At 36.3% G+C, this 23,558-nt stretch overlaps 1 protein-coding gene and 1 non-coding gene across 2 annotated transcripts; both read right to left on the bottom strand.

Annotated features, from left to right (window-relative positions):
- Window positions 1-1,538: 1,538 nt before the first annotated feature.
- On the bottom strand, window positions 1,539-1,611 carry TRNAR-UCU (transfer RNA arginine (anticodon UCU)). The gene has a single exon. It is a non-coding gene; the product is annotated as a tRNA-Arg (tRNA).
- Window positions 1,612-20,168: 18,557 nt separating this feature from the next.
- Window positions 20,169-23,100, bottom strand: LOC140835857 (uncharacterized). The gene is made up of 5 exons (XM_073201266.1): window positions 22,949-23,100; window positions 21,681-22,861; window positions 21,197-21,596; window positions 20,947-21,035; window positions 20,169-20,605 (listed from the first exon to the last, which is right to left on the bottom strand). Exons 1-5 carry the CDS (start codon window positions 23,098-23,100, stop codon window positions 20,169-20,171), a joined length of 2,259 nt encoding a protein of 752 aa, XP_073057367.1.
- Window positions 23,101-23,558: the final 458 nt, after the last annotated feature.

The following is a 23,558-nucleotide window of genomic DNA, read 5'->3' as shown; positions in this document are numbered from 1 at the left end:
CGAAAACTAGGGGATTCCATATATCGATATGCGATTCACTCTTGACAAATAATTAAAGACATTTAATTACTTCACTGAATAGAATTAGTTTGGTATAGCTCGAGAGGGCGTGTTTAATTGAATAGATAATCCTGTCGGATGCATACAATCACTATCGAACTAATTAATTAATTAAAAAGGGATAGGTGACCTGAAATTCTCAATAAATTCATTTCTCATTGAATTTTAATCAAATATATCTAGATATTATATCACATTATTTAATTTTTGATACTTTTTATTTGCATGGTTATTTGAGCATAGCAATAATAAACAATCAATCAAATTTCATTGCTAAAAATTTAATAACTGAAAAAAGAATTGTTAAATACAGTCTTCAGGGAACGATACTCGTACTCTCGTACATTATATTATTACTTGACAATTGACATCGTGCACTTGCGATTAATTTTCGAGCATACTAAATCATATTTTTATTGAGGATTCCATAGTGTAAGTTTTGTTCGATCAGTGCTGATAAGTGAACTGAATTAGATCGATTTTTTTTTAATATTTTTTTATTATCATATTTGCTAAGTAATATGAGCATTTTCCGCACTTAGAACACGTTTATAGTAGCTCAAATTATTTAGTGTGATTGGAATATTGTCTTAAGTTATTAACATAGTTTAAACTTAACATTATTTGACGTAGTTTGTATACAGTCAATTCACTCCTTTTAAATTGTTATCTTCGATATTATCATAGATAGATTATAACAACGAACCTATCAGAGTTTAATCTTTCGATGCATTTTGGAATGATTTATCTCGCGGATGACACTAAACATTGGAGTCATTCTTTTGACTGAAAACTACTTTCTTGAATGTGATACATAAATCAGATTGATTTATTTATATAATTTATATTAACAACTAAATATATCAAAGTTACTTCAAGTTATAAATCGAATTAAATTAATCGATATAATAATGAAAAAAATTAAAAGTATTTTATTTTTCATTGTAGTTCATGTTCAATTTGAATAAAAGAAATTGAAAACATAGAATTCATAAATTACACTTGAATTGATATAAAAAAAGAATTAAATTAAATTTGAAGTGCCAAAGAATTGATATAATCAATGTAGACAATAAATGTAGTTTATATTTTTAAATTAACATTTGAAGTCTTGATAAAAAAAATACATTAAATTAAATAATTTCAATCATTTATAGCATCACCTATTTAAAAAATCATAATAGATCTTTGTTTCTAGAATTGTCATTTTACTGAAAACTTATTATTTGAAGTAAAAGCTCATATAATATATATAAATAATAGCCAATCGTTAAAAATATTGTATCATGGAATATACTTTTAAAGAAAATATAAATAATAGCCGATATATATAAATAATAAACCATACAAAATAAAGAAAATATAAAAAATATTATTACTACAAAATTTATTTATCAATTTTATTTTATTTTCAGAATTTTCTCTTTAACATAAAGATTAAAGTATTTATTTATAGTGGGCCCCAAAACAATTAACCTCACGCCCAGTGGGACTCGAACCCACAATCGCCTGATTAGAAGTCAGACGCCTTATCCATTAGGCCATGGGCGCTACTTTTTATCTAATGTGACGTTTTATTTATTTACTGACAATATATTTAAATTTGAAAATTAAGAGAAAAAAATAAAAACGGGCTTAAGAAAATTTTGGTACAAGTGATGGGAAAGAGAACAGAAAATAAATTAATTTTTTTTTCATTGATGTGCAAACTAGTGTTATCTTATTTTTCAAAAATATTAATAATTTGAAATATATGGATTTTGAATACATATTTATTATATAGAAAACTTAAACAAATAAATTTAAATGCATCATCGTAGTATTTTCATCATAATTATACTATTTAAAATTCATTTTATAATGTTAATAAGTAGGAGATGAATATGTGTTCTTTCATTTAAATTTTTTAATAATTAAAATAAGTTTGAAATCACGGATTTCAAATAATTTAATACAAATGTCTAACAAATCACTTTTGATCTCAGTAAAATTTCTTTGAATTATTTTACTAAAAATTTATAAATTTCTTATGAAATTTTCAATGTTGATAAAATGTTTTAAATGTTAAAAGTAATAATTTACGGTAAAAAGTATAAATCTCAAACTCATAAAATATATTAAACTACACACTTTTATAAAATTTTCTCCACTCAGTTGTGTTCTTATTCACGAATTGAGAGACCTATTTATAAAATTTCTTTGAAAATAATCCAAAATAAATACATCATTACACACATCATCACACGCTAATTTTCAATATTTAGAACTCTTTATTTTCAACATTCAATAATTTCAACTCTTTATTTTCAACACTCTCCCTTGTGACGATGATTGTGATATAATGATTATCTTCATTACATGTTTTTATACAGCCTCGTTAGAAACCTTACTAGGAAAAAACATTTAGGGTAAAAACCATAGTAAGGGAAAAAGAGATGTAACGTCCCAAAAATTTGAAGGTTCGCGTATATCATGTGCATGCAAGTTATTAAATTCCTTTGTATTTTTATTAAATTTTTTTGGATGGATTAAATATATTGTGTATGTTGACATGCTTAAAATTTACTTTTTTTTCATGGTTGCATTAAAATGTATTTTTAAAAGGTTATTCGAGTTGCGATCGAAGAACGAAGGTCATGACTGAAAAATGAAAATGTTTTTATTAAATAATTGTTTTCAATTATTTAAAATAGGGATGATGCTTTTCTTACTTTCGAAAATAAGGAGTTTTGAGGTGATATTATACGCCAGGACGTAATTTTTATCGGTGTTGGATTTTCAACAAAATGCGAACGTTTTGGCAACCCACAAAATTTACTAAACCAAAATATTTTAATTAAGCACTAAGGGGATAATTGGACCTAATTAACTTCCAAGGATGTACAACCATCATCCTCCGCTACTCCATCCTCAAATGCTGAACTACAACTCTATTCAAATGCTGAATTATCCCTAGCAAATGTGGATGAAGTGATAAAATCAGTTGCCATTGACATTCAGCTACAATCAATAAGAGTAATTGAGGTGATTTTTGGAACTGAAGAACCAGCTGAACAGACAGAAGAACCAACTGAACACACACTACAAGAAAAATGATTTTCGCAGCACGTGATCAACAGCGTGCATTAAAAGCACGCTGCGAATACTACTTTTCACGCCATGCAGCCATATGTGCACCTTTAATAGTGTTGCACTTGATACTATTAACGGCGTGCATTAACAGCACGCTGCGGATATTACTATGGACGGCGTGCATTAAAATCACGCTGCGGATGGTAACTTGATACTATTAACGACGTGCATTAAAAGCATGCTGCAAATATTACTATGAACGGCGTGCATTAAATACACGCTGCGGATAGTAATATCCGCAGCTTGCATTTATGTATGTTGTTAATAAATTATATAAACGACAGCGTGCAGTTATATGTGAGCTGTTAATAACCTATGAAATTTTTGCAGCGCACAAAAAAGGCACGCCGTTAATAGTATTATTATCGGCGTGGAAGTTTATGTGTGCTGTTAAAAGTAAATCATTTTTTTAAAAAAAAATCGTGTTCAGACATTAACGGCATACATTACTCGCACACCGTCAATAGTATTATTCACGGCATGTATTAGCACGCCGCGGAAAATGAGTTCAAATTTTAAATTAGCGACTGTTTTAATAAAACCGTCGCTAATATTAAAGTTGCGACGATTTTAACACCACATTTAGCGACGGTTTCCAAGCAACCGTCGCTAAATCGGCGACGGTTATTATTTACCGTCGCTAATAGACTTACATCAGCGACAGTTTTGTAAAAACCCGTCGCTAAAAAATCGCAAATTCTCTATTTATACTCGATCTCTGTTTTATTTTCCTTTACACCATTTCACAACACTTAAAATTTTACGCTACTTATATGATTTTAGATTCGATTTAAATACGTGTGTTTTTTGAATTTTTAGTTAATTTTTTGATTGTTAATTAAGATAATGAGTATTATTATTATAGTTGTATTGTAGTTTTTATAAAAATTTATTAAATTATAAAAGTAAACTTTTATTAGTATTATTTACGCAAAATTTAGCGACGGTTTCGGAAATGTCGCGAACTTATAAAACCGTCGCTAAATTTTAAGACCGTCGCTAAATGAGCGACGGTTTTGCGGTTTTTTACCGTCGTCGATGTGCGACGATGTTGTCGAAATCCGTCGCTAATATTTTTTTGTTTTATGACTATTAACGGCGTACACGTACACGCTGCGGAAATTTGTATTAACAGCGTACATATGCACTGCCGTTGATAATAGTATTAACAGCGTTCACGTGTATTCCGCAGATAATCTTGAACTTTTAACAGCTTGCAAATTTGCAGCGTGCATATGCGTGCTGCGGAAAGCCATTTTTGTTGTAGTGACACTTTCTCTCAATCTGAAGAGCCAGTCAGTCAGCAGCCATGACTGAACAAGCAGTTTTTTAAGAAACTGACAAGGCTCAGCTGGACTCGGCACAAACTGAAGAAGTGCCAGCTGAAGAGCCAGTTAATATTTCAGTTGTTCAACCAACTGAAGAACAAGCTTCTCAACCAACTGATTCTCAAACAATATAGGCAACTGTTACATCTGTTGATCCAAATCTTTCCTCTCCTCAACAGCTTCAACAGGAAGCTTTACTAGAACATGATTCAGAAATGGTGACACTTGAAGCAGATACAACTGACATGGCTCTGTTGATCTGTCTCCTGGCATCTCGATAACAACTAAATCATTGCTCGAAGAAATTCAGGAGATCCAGACCAATCTCGTCAGTATAGTGACTTCCATTTCAGATGTCAAGTCAACTCAATTCTTGCACACTATGAGGTTTCATTCTATAAAGGACAATACCATGGGAAAGTTGCAGCAAATTCAAAAGGACGTCACTTCTTTATTTCTTCAAATGGACAAACTTCGGAAAGACAGAGTGTCAGCTGAAGCTCATTTCCAGACTCAAGCTTTGGTTACAAGACGTCCTTGATTTTTTGGAAAGCACTATGTCCAAATGAATGGATTTACTGCAAGAAATTCTATTAAATGCGGCGTATAATCTCAACTCAGATGTGCGGACTTTATCGAATAAGGTTCATGAGTTTGACAAAAAGGGGGAAGAACAAGAACAAGGAAGAAAGGATCAGCCAGAAAAATTTTCGAAGATCATCAAAAAGAAATAGAAGATTATTTTATTGTTTCTTGAAGATTATTTATTTCTCTCATTCCTTATACGAACCTGTACATTGAAAGGATTATTTTATCTACAAAGAATTCAGAGATTATTTTTGAGAGTTCAGTTGATCAGTTCATGTATTCCAAGTTTTGTCAAACACCAAAAAGGGGGAAATTATTGGAAACTAAATTTCGGTTATTTGACAAACCAAATGCTTAAATCGATTGGATTAACTGATCAAGAAATTTGAAAGTAACTGAACAAATAATAAAACTGACAATTGCCCATAACTAAAGATTAATGCGCAGATTAAAAAAGGCAACTGAACCAGCTGAATTGAACTTACACAGACAACTGACTGATCAGTTTCCAACTGATCAGCTGCTACATTCAGTTTGGAGCTTATCAGCTGATCCTTCAGCTGTATACATCATCAGTTAACGAAAGGACATTCAACCGACAACAGTACAAAGCAGACTGCAACAAATAGTGGGAGAACCGCAAAGCTGCAGTGTACGAATCTCAGAAATATATTGACGTGACAAGCAACGGATATAAAGATTCAAATTACATTGATTATTACCGTTGAAGAGAAGCCTATAAATAGCAGAGAAGGGCAATTGAAAAGCCCCCGAACAATCCACGATTCACTACTATATCAATCTTTTTGTTACTCTACTGAAATTCTCATTCAAAAGAATTAGAAGTTCACACTTATCAGATTTATTCGTAGCATTCTACGCTATTTTCGAGCTTATTAGCACAAATCATCTTGTTGTAAATTCGATCTTAAAAAAGATCAGTTTTGCTAAGTCCAGTTGAGTACTGTGAAAATTTTTGTAAAATAAGAGTTTCAGTTTGGGCATTGTTAAGTCCAAACTGAAGTGGGTTTGTACAAGAGTTTGTATTGATCAAAGTTTTTTAGTAGATATCATATCCTTGTGTTAGAAGGGGTGACATATGAGTGTTTGAAATCTCCGAACATTCATAAAATCTTGTGTGTGTTTTATTTCTGTTTTATTCTATCTATCAGTCAGTTTATTTACGCACATTATTGTTAACTAACTGATATCGACTGACAAGATTCCAAGTTTCAATTTGTCACTAAACTGACTCATCATTCGAAAAGATTGTAAAAAATCGCTAGTGTTTATTCAAACCCCTTCTAAACACTTGTTTACCAGTTAATCGATCCTATCAATTTGACCAAGTAATTTGAGAGATATGGTAAATGCTAGAGCGTGATAAAACTGTCACTCATTTGGTAACTTTATTTGTTGCTTAATTTGATCCAAATTGTGAGAGAATTTTTATCTCATTTTTGCAACCAATATTGTAGATATTAACATCAACTTTCTACAGGTTCAAGAATCATCTTAATCTCATTTGCAACGGAAATGTTATTCTTGTTTTATCGAACCTGTAAAAATAGTAAAACTTATAATTACACAAAAACTTATATTTTATACAATTTATTATAAAACATATAATATTTAAACATTTAATAAAACAAAAACTATAAATTTATATCATAAAACATTTAATTAATGTACAATATTTTAATTTTATCAGAAAAATTACCCCACACATGATCCGGAGCTCGCAACAGTTGTTTTTGCATTAAAGATTTGGCGACATTACTTGTATGGGAAGAAGTGCAAGGTTTTCAACGACCATAAAAGTTTGAAATATTTCTTCACACAAATAGAGTTGAATATGAGGCAAAGAAGGTGGTTCGAATTAGTAAAAGACTACGACAGTGACATTAGCTACCATCCGAGAAAAGCTAATGTAGTGACAGACGCATTAAGTAAAAAAACAGCCGTTATCAATCAATTATCACTTCAGCGACCATCAGTCCGAGATTCAGCTATTTGAGCTTACAGTGTATGCTAGGGACGAGGCCCCTAACCTTGCACCCATAACAGTACATTCGACGTTGAGGGATATAATCCGTGAGGGGCAGTCTGCTGACGAGCAATTGCAAAAGTGGGGATTGAGAGATGAAGCCAAGGGTCGGAAGTTGTATTTTGAAGAAGATGGCATAGTTCGATACCGAGATCGACTATGGGTTCCTAGTGGAAATTCTTTGAGGGAAGTCGTTATGAAAAAAGCTCATGATACTCCGTACTCCATTCATCTTGGAAGTACAAAGATGTATAAAAATTTGAAATTATTATATTGTGGACGGGTATGAAGCGTGATATCCTGAGATTTGTATCCAAATGTTTGACATGTCAACAAGTTAAAGCAGAGAATCAGAGGCCAGCATGGAAACTTAAGCCACTTCTTATTCCCGAGTTGAAATGGGAAAATATTACGATGGACTTTGTTGTGGGATTGCTGAGGACTATCAATGGATTTAATGCTATTTGGGTGATAGTGGATCGTCTTAAGAAATCAACACATTTTCTACCCATCAAGACGACATTCACTATGATATAGTATTCCGAATTTTACAATTGAGATATTGTTCGTCTGCATGGGATTCTTGTATCTATTGTTTCTGACAGAGATCCGAGATTTACATAATCTTTCTGGAAGAATCTGCATGCAACGATGAAGATAAAATTATTATTCAGAACAACATTCCATCCTCAAACCGATGGTCAGTCTGAAACAGTTATTCAAATATTGGAGGATCTACTTCGAGCATAAGTGATCGATTTTCAAGGAAGTTGGGAATCTAAATTACCTCTAGTGGAGTTTACCTACAATAATATCTATCAATCATTGACCAACGATTTCGGTTAGGAATAAATCTAGCAAGCAGATTAGGTCAAGTAATAGTATTTGAAGATGAGTCCAGGTATCGTACCAACAGAGATCGATGTTTAATTACTAGAATATGAATTATTTTTCCTAATTTAGGCTAATAAATTTCAAATGGTGGGAGATAAATTAATTAAAACTAAATTAAACAATTTAAATAAATTAACGAAAGAAAAAATCCAAATTATTAAATTAGTTGAAAATTCAAATTATTTAAAAACGACTAAGCGCACAATGGTACCGAGAGAAATTATAATCTACGTGTCAAATTCATATTCAATAAATTAATTATTACGGAATTCCCAAAATTATTTATTAAACGATTTCTCGAATTAATAAACCTAATTAAATCTAACAGTCCAATTATTCCTAACTGAATTTGATTAGATTCAACCGCATTATATCGCTGTGAAATTCCAGTTTTTCAACCTAAAGTCGCATACTGAAACCGAATACTATTTCTAGTCGGTTTAACCATTTGTTGATTGATGTATGAAGCAAATATTCATCTATCACCTTCCGGTTTTAGATTAACCAAAAAATATTCTATTTAATTGATCAGATTAAAAGAACACGTGATAAATGACATCAATCAATGAATAAAATAAATAATCGACTTGAATCAGATTAAAACATCAAAAATAATCTGTCTCGGTCCCATCGTGCCTTAGTCTATAAAAATCTACTCCATAAATTTAAAATAAAAGTCAAAATCAATGTTTAAATTCAATGAAGAAAACATCGTTAAGAAGGAATGAAAGAGATTCTCTGTGATTTGTAGCATGTGGGAGGAGTTCCTCCTGCTTCTGCATTCACTTTTCCTCCCTTCTGTTCTTCTTCCGCGCTGGTGCTACTTCATTGTAGCCTTCTGTTCTGAACTCTCTCCTGCGCTTCTCTTCTTTTCTGCTGTTACGGCTGCTCTCCTTCTTTTGTATGCTTCTGCCTCCCTCTTATTCTTCTTAATGGGCCTCCCTTTAATTATTTTTAAGCCCATATAAAGTAAAGAAATTGTAGATACGATATTTATCAAGATTTACATAGATTTTTCCAAAATTTCAATATCATCAAGGAATAAGAATATTTTATTTCCTTTGAAATATAGTACATTTATTTTATCTCCCAATTTAAACACTTTTCACTTTTATTAAAATCTACAATTATTAATTCAATTAACCACGTAATTAGGGATAAAAATTCTAGATAAAGGAAAATATTATAAAATTAAATCCCTAAAACCTTTGTATGATTTGGCCTTATCAATCCCCCCACACTTAGCATTTTTTCGTCCTCGAACAAATCAGAGAATAAAATATACTGAAGGAATATTCAATGATTCACCACAAAGAATGATACAATTACACTTTTCAACCCACCAAATTCCTCCACACTCAATCAAAACATCACACTTCTAAAATCATAAAATTTACCTTCGTTGAAACTTTAAAACTCAAGCATTCACTAGAAAAGATCAAGATAATGAGACGTGTGTAGTGTGGAAGCCAAAACTCATATTTCTCAAAGGTGTTGTAGTTAAAGGAGTGCTCATATTATCTGAATTTTTTTCGTATATAAATAAACTCTCTATAAGTTTATCTTTCACATCTTTTTCCACTAAATGTTGGAGTAATATGACCCGGTCAATAGGTCTTTTCTTGCTTTTAATGTTAGGCCACGGCTCACGGCTATAATAAAGGTAGGGAGATTCAAAATGAGAGAAAATAAACAATTTAATCATACAGCGCACTCCTTCATCTCTTATCTTCCTTCTTTTATGGAATTTCATCATTCCTCCACTTAACTTTTTCATCTTCCTTGTACTTTCATTCATCTATATATATATATATATATATATATATATATATAATATATATATTTCTCTTACTCCAGCCTTTTTTTTTTAACATTCCCTTTTAGTTTTTTCAATCACCACATCATACAACATTCATTCCTCAACTTTTTTCTTTTATATATAACTTTTCATCAATCCATTTCTCATTTTTCGTGATTTTTTCAAACTCCTCCAATTTTTCTTATCAATTATCAACACATGGGAGTTATTGAAAATTTTAAAGCGCTAAAAGGGTTTTTTACTCTCAAAATTAAGGTAGAGGAATAGTGTATATGCTAAAATTGGGTAGTTGATGTGGGATTTTGAAGGAATACGAATGGGGGCTAACTATATGTCTTTGACAAACTCCATTCGATTTTTTTAGACTCAAAATAGGATACTAGGGATATAAATGATGCATTGGGTAGGCTCGAAAGGCTCAAACTGTCCAAAGGTCGCCGAAATCGTCCTTAAGTCATTCTCCTCCGTATTTTCGTCTCGAAGGATAATCAGACAAGTTCTAGATTGTTTCTTTTCTTTTTTTTTTTTCGATTTTTTTTCATGAGCTCACCTTTTACCAATTCAAGATTAATTCATATAAGTATGACCTAAAGTGCATAGATTATGTCTCAAAATATGATAAAAAAAACTAGTTTGTGCTCAAATCATTCGGGTACAACTACAGATCATCTCAATCAATTGTATGTGTGATTCAATCTCTCGGGTGATCAAAAATCCAGAAAATCAATTAGTGTGTCATGTAAAATCACAAGTGCAGTTTCTCAAAGAATAACCAGAAAAAATTTTCATGCTCGAGGATTAAACATTGAAGAACATGCTAAGTGTCGTGACATGAAACAAACACAAATCAAATCCCCCCACACTGTAGATTTACACTGCCCTCAGTGTCATGCCATTAAAAAAGAATATAGAATTTGGATGTATAATAGTAAGAGAACACTTCCCTGGCAGTGTGCTTTAATATCCATGGAGTACAACATGGGGATGGTAGAATTCCTCAGTGCTGGTAAACTATTATTTCAATAGTTTAGCTTTTCCAGAGTCTAAGTCATCTTAATTCATTCCATTATTCCCTACACACACCAAAATCACAGAGGATTAACATAATAGAATGAAAAAGTAAAAAAATAAAATAAAATGAAACGAAATATAATAAATCACTGGGTTGCCTCCCAGCAAGCGCTACATTTCTTGTTGCTAGACAACTCCCTTTATAAATTTGGTTGGATCGTGCAAAGGAGTACTCGGCTCCTCTTGCTCACAATTTCTTCATGAAAAATTTTCAGTCGATGTCCATTCACCTTAAAGGGATTTCCAGAATTTTTACGGATTTCTACAACACCAAAGAGAAAAACTTAAGTAACAATAAAAGGCCCGGACCATTTGGAACAAAGTTTACCTGCCATTAGTTTCAAACGAGAGTTATAAAGAAGAACTTTTTGTCCAGACTCAAATTCCATGTGCACAATCCTCGCATCATGCCACTTCTTTGTCTTTTCCTTGTAGATTTTCGCATTTTCATATGCATCAAAATGAAATTCCTCCAGCTCATTGAGTTGTAGAAGATGCTGATCACCTGTAGCTTGAACATCAAAGTTCAAAAATTTAGTAGCCCATAATGCCCTATGCTCTAGTTCAACAGAAAGGTGACAAGCTTTTCCATATACCAAACGAAAAGGGGAAGTTCCTATAGGGGTTTTGAAAGCTGTTCTATATGCCCACAATGCATCATCCAATTTACTAGCCCATTCCTTCCTCGAAGATCCAACGGTCTTCTCAAGAATTGTCTTAATCTCCCAATTTGACACTTCTACTTGACCACTAGTTTGAAGATGATAAGGTGTTGCCACCTTGTGTGTTACCCCATACTTAGCCAAAAGAGATTCAAAGTGACGATTACAAAAGTGTCTTCCTCCGTCGCTAATAATGGATCTAGGTGTGCCAAATCTTGCAAAAATATTTTTCTTTAAAAATTGGATCACAACCTTAGAGTCATTGGTTCTACAAGCACTTGCTTCCACCCACTTGGATACGTAATCCACAGCCACCAAAATATATTTATTTCCTAACGAATCTAGAAAGGGCTCCATGAAATCAATTCCCACACATCAACAATTCGTAGATTAAAATATTATTCAATGGCATTTCGTGTCTCCTTGAAATATTACCAACACGTTGGCATTCATTACAATTCAAAACATAAGTGTGCGCATCCTTGAACAGTGTAGGCCAGTAGAATTCAGCTTGAAGGATTTTTGTAGCAGTTTTACTTGCCCCAAAATGTCCTCTAGTTGGACCACTATGACAATGAGAAAGTATAGAACTTACCTCTGCCGCTGGAATGAACCTACGAATAATGTCATCAGCACAAATTCTAAACAAAAGAGGATCTTCCCGAACATAATATTTTAAATCTGAAAAGAAATTCTTTTTTTGCTGATATGTAAGATGAGAAAGAATAAATTTGCTTGATAAATAATTAACAAAATCAACATACCATGGTAAATTAGAGATGGCATAAAGTTTCTCGTCAGGAAATTCATCTCTAATAACATACTTACCTTCCTCGGGCTTCTCCAATCTCGATAGTTGATCAGCAACTTGGTTTTCAGTCCCCTTGTGATCCATGATCTCTATGTCAGATTCTTGCAGTAGAAGGATCCATCTTATCAATCTTGGCTTGGCCTCCTTCTTGTTTAAGAGATACTTCAAAGCTGAATGATCCGTGTGGACTATCACTTTACTCCTTACAAGGTATGGCCGAAACTTGTCCAAAGAAAAAACAATAGCCAACAACTCTTTTTCTGTGGTGGAGTAGTTCAATTGAGCTCCTGAAAGTGTCATGCTTGCATAGTAGATTACATGCAAGACTTTGTCCCTCTTTTGCCCCAAAACAGCCCCTAAAGCAAAATCACTTGCGTCACACATGAGTTCAAAAGGTAGATTCCAATCTGGGGCGAAAATGATCGGCTTGGTGGTCAACTCTTGCTTTAATACCTGAAAAGCTTGTAAACAATCCTCAGAAAAAATAAAAGGAACATCTTTCATTAGCAAATTAGTTAAAGGCTTAGTTATACTCAAGAAATCCTTGATAAATCGCCTATAAAAACCTGCATGCCCAATAAAACTACGAATTCCTTTGACATTAGTAGGAGGATGAAGCTTTTCTATGATCTCTACCTTAGCTCTATCCACTTCAATACCTTTTTCAGAAATTTTGTGACCAAGGACAATTCCTTCCCTTACCATGAAATGACATTTCTCCCAATTAAGTACAAGATTTCTTTCTTCAAATCTCTTTAGCACTTTCGACAAATTAACCAAACAGGAGTCGAAAGAAGAACCAAAAACAGAAAAGTCATCCATGAAGACCTCAATATACTTTTCAACCATATTATGAAAAATCAACATCATACAACGTTGAAAAGTAGCAGGAGCATTACACAAACCAAATGGTATTCTTTTATAAGCAAATGTACCATAGGGACAAGTAAAAGTTGTCTTATGTTGATCTTCGGGGTCTATTGGGATTTGCATATATATATCTAGAATAACCATCTAGAAAACAATAAAAAGCATGACCTGCCAAACGCTCTAACATTTGATCAAAAAAGGAAAGGGGAAATGATCCTTTCTTGTGGCATCATTCAATTTGCGATAATCAATACAAACACGCCACCCAGTCACAATTCTAGTGGGGATTAGTTCGTTATTTTCATTTTCAACAACAGTGATTCCCCCTTTCCTAGGAACAACATGCACAGGACCTACCCACTTGCTATCGGATATAGGAAAGATCGTAACTGCATCAAGGAATTTGATTACCTCCTTCTTGACGACCTCTTGCATAGCTGGATTCAATCTCCTTTGAGATTGAGTAGTGGTAGAGTGCTCCTTCTCCATTAAAATTTTGTGCATGCACATGGATGGACTAACCCCCTTGATGTCAGCTATGCTCCATCCAATGGCACATATGTCATCCTTCAGAACTCTCAAGAGCTTATCTTCCTCATCACCTGTCAAGGAAGAAGAAGCAATTACTGGAAGTTTATCTTCTTCCTTCAAAAATAAATATTTTAAATGAGGAGGAAGTGTTTTGAGTTCGAGGAATGAGGGTTCTTCTATGGATGTATTAAGTGATTTTGGAATATGTCCAAGCTCCCCAATGTTCAAATTCATCGATCTTGGCAGTGGCTTTGATCCCTCCAAGAACTTCATACATTACTCCACCTCTTCTCTGTCTGATTCCGTGGAATTTGGGTTCACTAAAAGCATCTACAGTGGGTCTTTAATAAAAGTATCATGCACACTACACTCAACAATATCATCAATAGCATCTATTCTATAATAATCAGAAGATCCAGGATATTTAATACTACGAAAAACATTAAAGGTTACCTTCTCATCATTCAACCTCAAAACTAACTCAACTTTTTGCACATCTATGAGAGCTCTTCCAGTAGCTAATAAAGGACGACCTAAAATTATGGGGATCTCACGATCCTCCTCCATGTCTAGCACAACAAAGTCAACTGGAAATATAAATTTATCAACCTTAGCCAAAACATCCTCTATAACCCCTCTAGGATATTTAATAGATCTATCAGCAATTTGAAGGGAAATAGTGGTTGGTTTAACTTCTCCAATCCCCAATTTCTCAAAACAAGAATAAGGCATAAGATTTATGTTAGCACCAAGATCACACAATGCCTTGTTAAAATTAGAATATCCTATAGTGCAAGGAATGGAGAAACTACGTGGATCCTTAAGCTTTGGAGGTAATTTATTTTGCAAAATAGCTCAACATTCCTCAGAAAGCTTAGCAGTTTCGAAATCAACAAGTTTTCTCTTTTTTAGTCAAAATATCTTTAAAAAATTTAGCATAAGAAGGCATTTGAGCTAAAGCCTCTGCAAAAGGAATATTTATGTGCAATTTCTTAAAATTTCAAGAAATTTTGAAATTTTTTGATCCAATTGTAATTGCCATGCTCTTTGAGGAAAAAGAAGTTATTAATATCAATATTATCATTAGAATCAAATTCTTTACCTTTCTTACATGTCTTCCGTGTAGGGGTGGTGTGAGTGTTCTGTTCCTTAGCATCTTTTGTCTTTGATTCAACTCCTCCATCATTCTTTTCCTCCACATCTGTAGAATTCTGCCTCTTTAGTTCCTCCTCCTCGGCCTTGATCATTGTACTCACTGTATTCAATCCTTTCGGATTTTTCTCAGTATCACTTGGTAGTGTTCCAAGGGGTCGATTTGCTAATTGATTGGATATTTGACCCATTTGAACATCCAACCTTCGTAAGATAGCATCATGATTCTGCAGTCTCGTCTCCATTCCCACAACATGTTTCATCATAAAATCCTCATAAATTTGTCTTTGATCTTCTTGCTTGAATCCTGGAGGTGCTGCAGGTACCAATAATCCTTGTTGTCTCACTTGTTGAGGAATGGGCAGTGGAGGAATATGTGTTGGATTAAGGAATTCTCCGTATTCTTCCAAGACAAATTAGGGTGATACTTCCATCCTGGATTGTATGTGAAACTTAATGGATTGGATTGCTGTCTCCATTGATTCCCCACAAAATTCACTGCTTCTTCATCAAAAATGGGTTGTTCCTCGATGACTATTCCTTGTACTTGATTTGCTTGATTTGATTGCAGCTGAGAGAATTTATGGGCCAACCCATCAATCTTAGCAGTGAGTTCATTCAAGACATCCATTTCAAGAACTCCCCCATTTTTTTCTCGTTTAATGTCCGGCCAACCCGCACTATTTTAGGCCATATTTTGAAATTATTTCCAGTGCAACTCGTGGAGTTTTCCTGTATAAGCTACCATTTTCTGCCGCATCTAGCATGGAACGCACGAAAGGATCAACTCCGTTATAGAAAATCTGAACTTTCTCAGATGAAGAGAAACCATGTTGAGGACATCTCCTTTACATTTTCCTAAATCTTCCCCAAGCTATATGTAGTGTCTCCCCATCCTTTTGATGAAAAGATGAAATATCCATACGCAGTTGTGCTAGCTTGGTGGGTGGAAAATATTGATTCATGAAAATTTCCACCAAACCATTCCATGTAGTAATAGAGCGAGCTGGTAAATCTCTAAGCCATTCTGCTGCTTCACCATGCAAAGAGAAAGGGAATAGTCTCAATCTTATGGCATCAGTGCTCACTCCATTAAATTTGATTGTGTCACAGATAGATAAAAATCCTTCCAGATGCACATTAGGATCCTCGGTCTGTGATCCTCCCAATCTCACTTGATATTGTATCATTTGAATGATGGATGGCTTCAACTCAAAATTGTTTGCTTCCACAGTAGGACGAGTAATGCTTGAACCATAACCTCCAGTGATTTGTCTAGTGAGATCATAAACAGTGCGATCTTCATCCTCATTGTCCATTACTTCCATCCCTGCTGTTTCAACCTTCTTCTCTTGTTTGAATTGTTCTTCCACGTCAGAGTCTGAGGATTTCTCCCTTTCTGCTCTACGTCTCCTTCGAAAGGTATTCTCAATCTCTGGATCAAATGGCTCCAATTCTGTGTCTCCTTTAGCATGGCTCATGCCCAGTTAGATAACTCCTGAAAATAAATAAACAAACTTTAAACGTACGAATATGCGTAAAATCAAAAAAATTTAAAAAAAACCTAATCTCAAGAAAATAATAAATCCTAATATTAAACAATTCAATCCCCGGCAAAGGCACCAAAAACTTGACCGACGATTTCGGTTGGGAATAATCTAGCAAGCGGACTAGGTTAAGTAATAGTATTTGGAGATGAGTCCAGGTATCGTACTAACAGAGATCGTTGTTTAATTACTAGAATATGAATTTTTTTCCTAATTTAGGCTAATAAATTCAAATGGTGGGAGATAAATTAATTAAAACTAAATTAAACAATTTAAATAAATTAACGAAAGCAAAAAAAAAATCCAAATTATTAATTAGATGAAAATTCAAATTATTTAAAAACGACTAAGGCGCACAACGGTACCGAGACAACTTATAATCTACGTGTCAAAGTCATATTTTCAATAAATTAATTATTTAATTCACGAAGGAATTGCCAAAATTATTTATTAAACGATTCCTCGAATTAATAAACCTAATTAAATCTAACAGTCTAATTATTCCTAACTGAATTTAATTAGATTCAACCGCATTATATCGCTGTGAAGTTTCAGTTTTTCAACCTAAAGTCGCATACTGAAATCAAATACTATTTCTAGTCGGTTTAACTGTCATGCCCCGAAACTCGGGATTGACACCGGCGTAGTTTAACAATCACACAATCGAAACAACAAGCATTTCGTAGCACAGTATAAACAGAACCAATTTATATATCATAATTTCAATGAAATAACATTGTCTTTACAAAACTGAAATAATTAAGATGACAGAGTTTTTAATGTGGAAACGTAAATCAAATTAATAATAACGTAAAGATAATCGATTTCTTGGCATTCACCATCCCCAAAACTGCTCGGATTCTTCCTCCTCAATTTGTTCTTCGGACTTATCTGGGAAGGGTTGTAAGGTGGTGAGTATATGGGAATACTCAGCAAGTGGGGGAAAATCGAGCACAATAAAGACAACATGCATATATTTCGAATCATAAATCATGAGTTCATACGTACTTCATAACACATGCATAAACTTTGACCCATCACTGCAACTCATCTACTTTCTACGGTTTATTGACGTCAGTCCTTAATTTTTACTCCTCTAAGGGGGCGAGGCCGTATAGCGGTTATGTCCCCCACCGCGTAAGGGTACGTCGTGGTTGGGATTCCCTCCCGTATACAGTCGACTCCTTACAGTGCTTTTGAAATCGTATGACAATACAAGAAAAGAGTAGAAAGAAGATTGCACTCGTCTATTTATTTTTCTTGTAAAAATCGAAAACATGCATACCCAAATCCGAAATTCTAAAGTTAAAAACAAGCCCACTTACAGTGTTTGGATGTACTAAAAACGTGGATGCTTGGCTCGGAAATAGAGTCGCTTCTCGCTCCTACTTCAGACAAAACTTCGGCTTGCTTCCTTGTCTAGCTTCGGGACGATATTCGGGCAGAATGTTGGCTTAGGGGAGCTGCTGAAATTTCGAATTCTGCAGCTAGGGAATTTCGAGATTAGGGTGTAGAAGGGCTAGGTATGGTGGGCTATTTATAGGGGAGGGGAGTGGCGCTAATTTTGGTACTAAAATCCTACCAAAAGTCATGCACAATCTCACAAATTTGGCTCCAAAACACCTTCCATAGCTGCTGATTTTTCTACCAAATCAAGCTCCCCAACATTGTAATCCAATTGTTCGAAATTGAGGTGCAAAGGAGATGAAAATTTGCTTCATTATTTTATCTTACCTTTCATATATTCCACACTAAGCACCACCATTATTAAGGCAATAATCTAGGGCAAATTTCGAATTTCTTGCATGGTCATATATTCATTCTCCTAGACTTTGCATGATAATATCCAAATTTGCTATATTTCTTACCCAAAATTCGAAAATATGCCTCATTTAATGACTTGATCTTGTATTTCCAATGTATTTTCATATAAAATATTCTCCACTATGAAAATCCTATACAAAACATCTCATACTCTTAAATTCCCTTATACATGATTAATTAAGAATATTGATTAACCAAAAATATTCGGTCCTCACATCCCTCCCTCCTTATGGGGAGTTTCGTCCTCGAAACTTGAGTTGTCTTGATCTCCAAATAGGTAGGGATATGCCTTTCGCATCCTCTCTTCGACTTCCCAAGTCGCTTCCCGCTCTGTATGGTTGGACCACTGCACTTTGACATAGGGGATAATACGTCGTCTAAGGACTTGTTCTTTGGTGTCCACGATTTTGATAGGAACTTCTTCGTATTTTAGTCCTTCTCCCAAGTCTCCTTCGACCAAGAGTGGTTCTACCTCTAACACGTGACTCAGGGTCTGGAATGTACTTTCTCAGTTGGGACACATGGAACACGTTGTGGATCCTTGACATGCTTGGTGGCAATGCCAATCTGCATGCTAGTGTGTCCACTTTCTCCGAGATTTCGAATGGTCCAACATAACGAGGGTTCAGTTTCCCGGCTTTAATGAATCGGAAAACTCCTCTCATAGGCGAGACTTTCACATAAGCCTTCTCGCCCACGTTGAACTCTACATGCCTTCTTTTAAGATCTGCCCAGCTCTTCTGTCGGTCTTGGGCTGCCTTGAGCTTTTCTCGGACAATTTTAACCTTGTCTACTGTCATATGTACAAGCTAGGGTCCCACCACGGCTTTCTCTCCCACTTCATCCCAGTAAAGTGGTGACCGACATTTCCTTCCATAAAGGGCTTCGTACGGAGCCATTACAATGCTACTGTGATAGCTGTTGTTGTACGCAAACTCAATTAAGGGTAGATGAGAACTCCAGTTGTTATTGAATTCCAGAGCACACGCTCGCAGCATATCTTCTAAGATCTATATGGTTCTCTTCGTTTTCCCATCGGTTTGAGGATGATAGGCCGTACTTAGGGTCACTTTCGTTCCCATGGCCTCTTGAAAGCTCTTCCAAAAGCGCGAGACGAACCTCGGATCTCTATCAGATAAGATGCTCACTGGCACTCCATGCAGTCTCACAATGTTGTCCATGTACAGTGAAGCCAACTTGTCGAGATTGTAATTCATGCGGATGGGTAGGAAGTGTGCAGTCTTTGTGAGTCTGTCCACGATCACCCATATACCGTCGTGGCTTTGCCTAGACTTTGACAATCCTACCACAAAGTCCATGGAGATATGCTCCCACTTCCACTCGGGGATTTCCAGAGGTTGCAGTAATCCTCCAGGTCGCTGGTGTTCTGCTTTGACCTGCTGGCATACCTGACATCTGGAGACGAATTCAGCTACATCTCTTTTCATGCCATTCCACCAGAAACTATCCTTGAGGTCCCTGTACATCTTGGTACTGCCTGGATGGACTGAAAATTTCGACTTGTGTGCCTCTGCCATTATCTCTTGGCGAAGGTTATCGCTGTCGGGCACACAGTCTTCCTTTCATCCTCAAGGTTCCCTTGTCATCGATTTGATGATCCAGAGACTTCCCTTCTCTGATTTGCTCCTTCAGTTTGGTCAGTACGGGGTCTCGATCTTTGCTTAACTTGACGGTTTCCTGTAGACATGGCTGTGGCGAGAGGGAAGCTAGAGTTATCTTGCCTGGGCCCTTCCGACTTAGCGCATCAGCACATTTTTTCCTTTAACCGGATGGTAGCTTATGGTCAAGTCATAATCTTTCAGAAGTTCGATCTATCGCCTTTCCCTCATATTAAGTTCCTTTTGGGTGAACAAGTACTTGAGGCTCTGATGGTCTGTGAAGATTTCACATTTAGCACCATATAGGTAGTGCTTCCAAATCTTTAAGGCGAAGACAACCGCTGCTAGTTCCAGATCATGAGTAGGGTAGTTCTGTTCATGTGGTTTCAACTGCCTTGACGCATAGGCGATCACTCTACCTTTTTGCATGAGTATGCAACCTAGGCCGTCCTCAGAGGCGTCACTGTAGATAGTGAAATCTTTATTCTCTGCTGGAAAGATCAACACTGGTGTGGATGCGAGTTTCTCTTTCGGTGTCTGGAAACTCCTCTTGCAATCCTCACTCCAGGTGAATTTAGAATTCTTCTGTGTGAGTCTCGTCAGTGGCACGGCTATCGAGGAGAACCCTTCGACGAATTTCTGGTAGTAACCTTTGGTTTTTGATGCAGCAAGTAGGGGAAAACAATTCTTAATTGTTGGTACCAAAAATAAAGCAGCTGATTCAGTTGCATCCCAATCCAGGAAAGCTTCTGATGTCGGTGGCGTTCTTAGGTCTCGGCCACTCGGTAATTGCCTCTACTTTTCTTGGATCCACTGACACTCCTTCTCTCGAGACCACGTGTCTTAGAAATGACACACTCCTTAGCCAGAATTCACAATTGCTGAACTTAGCGTAGAGCTTATTCTCTCTTAAGGTCTGCAGAGCAAGGTGGAGGTGTTCTTCTTGGCTCGTCTCGTAGGGCGAATAGACGAGAATGTCATCGATGAATACCACTATACACTGGTCCAAGAATGGCTTGAATATTCTGTTCATCAGATCCATGAATGCTGTCGGTGCATTGGTCAGACCAAAAGGCATCACTGTGAATTCATAATGTCAATACCTAGTTCGAAAGGTTGTCTTGGGGATATCTTCGGCCCTGACCTTCAACTGGTGATAACCTGTTCTCAGATCAAGTTTAGAAAAGACGGCGGCTCATTTAAACTAATCAAACAGATCGTCTATCCGAGGTAGAGGGTACCTGTTCTTGATTGTGATCTTGTTCAATTCTCTATAGTCGATGCATAATCTCATACTACCGTGTTTTTTCTTTACGAAGAGTACTGGAGCTCCCCACGGGGACACACTCGGTCGAATTAGCCTTTTATCTATCAATTCTTGGAGTTGTTCTTTTAATTCCTTGAGTTCGGCTGGTGCCATTCTGTAGGGTGCTTTAAAGATTGGGGTCGCACCGGGAACCAGATTGATCTCGAGCTCCACTTCGCGGTCCGGGACCATCCCCGAGAGTTCTTCTGGAAAAACATCTGGGAACTCTCTTACTATAGGGATGTCCTCCAGTTTCAGCTCGGCTTTCTCTTTTATTTCACTGACCATTGCTACGTAAATGTCTTCCCCGGATTTCATGGCTCTCCAAGCTTGTGCTGCGGAAAGTATCAACTTCCGTTCCTTGGATCCATGAAACACGACTTCTTTCTGTTATGCGGTTAGGAGTTTGACTCTCTTACCTTTACAATCTACTATTGCACTGTTTCTTGCTAAACAATACATTCTTAAGATTATGTTGAAATCGACCATGATCAACTGTATCAAATTGGCGCTAAAAGTCTGATCACTAATACTGATTTTACAATCTCTGTAAATCTCGTCCGTTTCAACGGCTCTATTAGTAGGTGTGGCTATTCGGAGTGGTTCAATTAGCTTATCGAGCTTACATCCTAGCTTCTTAGCAAATCTCTTAGACATAAAGGAATGTGTAGCACCACAGTCAAATAACACATAAGCAGGCACTTGCTGAATAAATATGATACCTGACACGACTTCATTAGCGTCGTCTGCCTCCCCCTGAGTCATGGCAAAGACTTTGGCATTAGGTTTGTCCTCCCTTGGTTTACTAGGGCCTGTCCCTGTGTTTGGCCCAGTTTCTCTGTTCGGCCCTGCTGGTCGGCTGGCAGCGGTAGGACATTCTGCAATTCTGTGCCCTGATTTTCCGCATCCAAAGCATACCCCGCTGGCCCTTCGACATTCCCCGGAGTGTCTGAAGCCACATGTTGGGCATGGCTTGAGTCCTGGATGGTTATTGGCGGGGAATTGCCCTAAGGGAGGTCCACCTGACTGATTGGGTCTCTTGAACACTGGTTTTACCTGGGAAGGCTGGCTGACAGGGGGTCGCTTGTTCCGGTTTTCCCCTTCTCTTCGACGAATATCAGCCTCGGCTCGGATAGCCGCACCCATTAGGTCTGAAAAGTTGGCAGGTTGGTAGACTGCTAGAGCAGATTGGATCCTGCTATTCAATCCCTTCTTGAAACGATGCAATTCCAGAACTTCGTCCGCCATAATCGCTGGAGCATATGATCCAAGGGCATTGAACTGAGAGGTATATTCCACTACTGACATATCTGGGGCCTGACTGAAATTTTCAAACTCACTTAGCTTCTGCAGTCTGAATTCTGCCGGGTAATACTGTTTCAGAAATATTTCTCGGAAGATTCGCCATGTGATTGGTCCAGCAGCGGTCATGGCTGGCGAGACTGCTTCCCACCATTTAGCTGCATTGTCTTCCAGGAAGGGCACTATCACGTCCACTTTTAGTGCATCCGAGACTTCCAACAGTCTCAACTGAGTTTCAATGCTTTTGAGCCAGCTCTGGCTAACTTCGGGGTCGGCAGCGCCACTGAAAGTTGGGCACCTGTTCTTGCGCAGTGATTCATAATGAAACTTGACCCCATGTTGTGGTGGAGGTGGGGGCTACTGATTAGCATTGGGGTTCACTAACCCCTGAAGTGTCGTCGCCACGATCGTGGCTATAGCCATTAGGTCCGCTTGATTGAGATTGAACTGAGGTGGAGGCCCGTTGCCTTCTTCATTAGTGTTGTTGTTGTTAGCATAACGGGGGTTGCGGTTTTGTCTTGGTGGTCTACCGGCCATTTCCTACAAGTTAAACGCTTCTAAGAATTTGTTGTATATATCGACAAGATTGAATAGATAAGTTATGCTGGAACAACTGAAGTTAATAAGTACTTGAATATACATGAGCAACTGAGATTAATAAATAATCATAATTTTATTAATTTTTGAATGTAAAGAAACAACTAAATGAACAAAGCGTACTGAATGGAAATAAATCATACTGACTGAAATAAAATAGCAACAATGGAAAGATAAACTCCTAGTAATAGGGAAAGGTAACTAAGAACTCTAATCATCTATCTCTCCATCTCCTATGGCAGCTATAGGCTCGTCGATCTCTATCGGCTCCTCTTCTTCCGGCTCCTCCTCTTGCAGTAGCTTCACCATGTGGGTGAGCTGGGCAATTCTCTGCATTAAGCTGGGCCACCTGTGTCTTCCACCCCTGAACATCTGCCTCTGCCTCGTCCAACAGATCT

The sequence above is a fragment of the Primulina eburnea genome, chromosome 7 (genome assembly GCF_022965805.1).
Source record: "Primulina eburnea isolate SZY01 chromosome 7, ASM2296580v1, whole genome shotgun sequence".
In the NCBI taxonomy this organism is placed as follows: Eukaryota; Viridiplantae; Streptophyta; class Magnoliopsida; order Lamiales; family Gesneriaceae; genus Primulina; species Primulina eburnea.
Note: the sequence above shows the minus strand (reverse complement) of the source record. Positions and strands in the feature narration are given on the sequence as shown.

Excerpts from the sequence above, each read along its gene's own strand:
- LOC140835857 (XM_073201266.1), bottom strand. The coding sequence starts at position 23,100 with ATGGCCGGTAGACCACCAAGACAAAACCGCAACCCCCGTTATGCTAAC. Across the intron at positions 21,036-21,196 it reads AAGATCACAATCAAGAACAG|TGATGCCTTTTGGTCTGACC; the intron begins GTACCCTCTACC and ends ATGAATTCACAG. Across the intron at positions 20,606-20,946 it reads TCTTGGACCAGTGTATAGTG|GTTACTACCAGAAATTCGTC; the intron begins GTATTCATCGAT and ends CAAAAACCAAAG.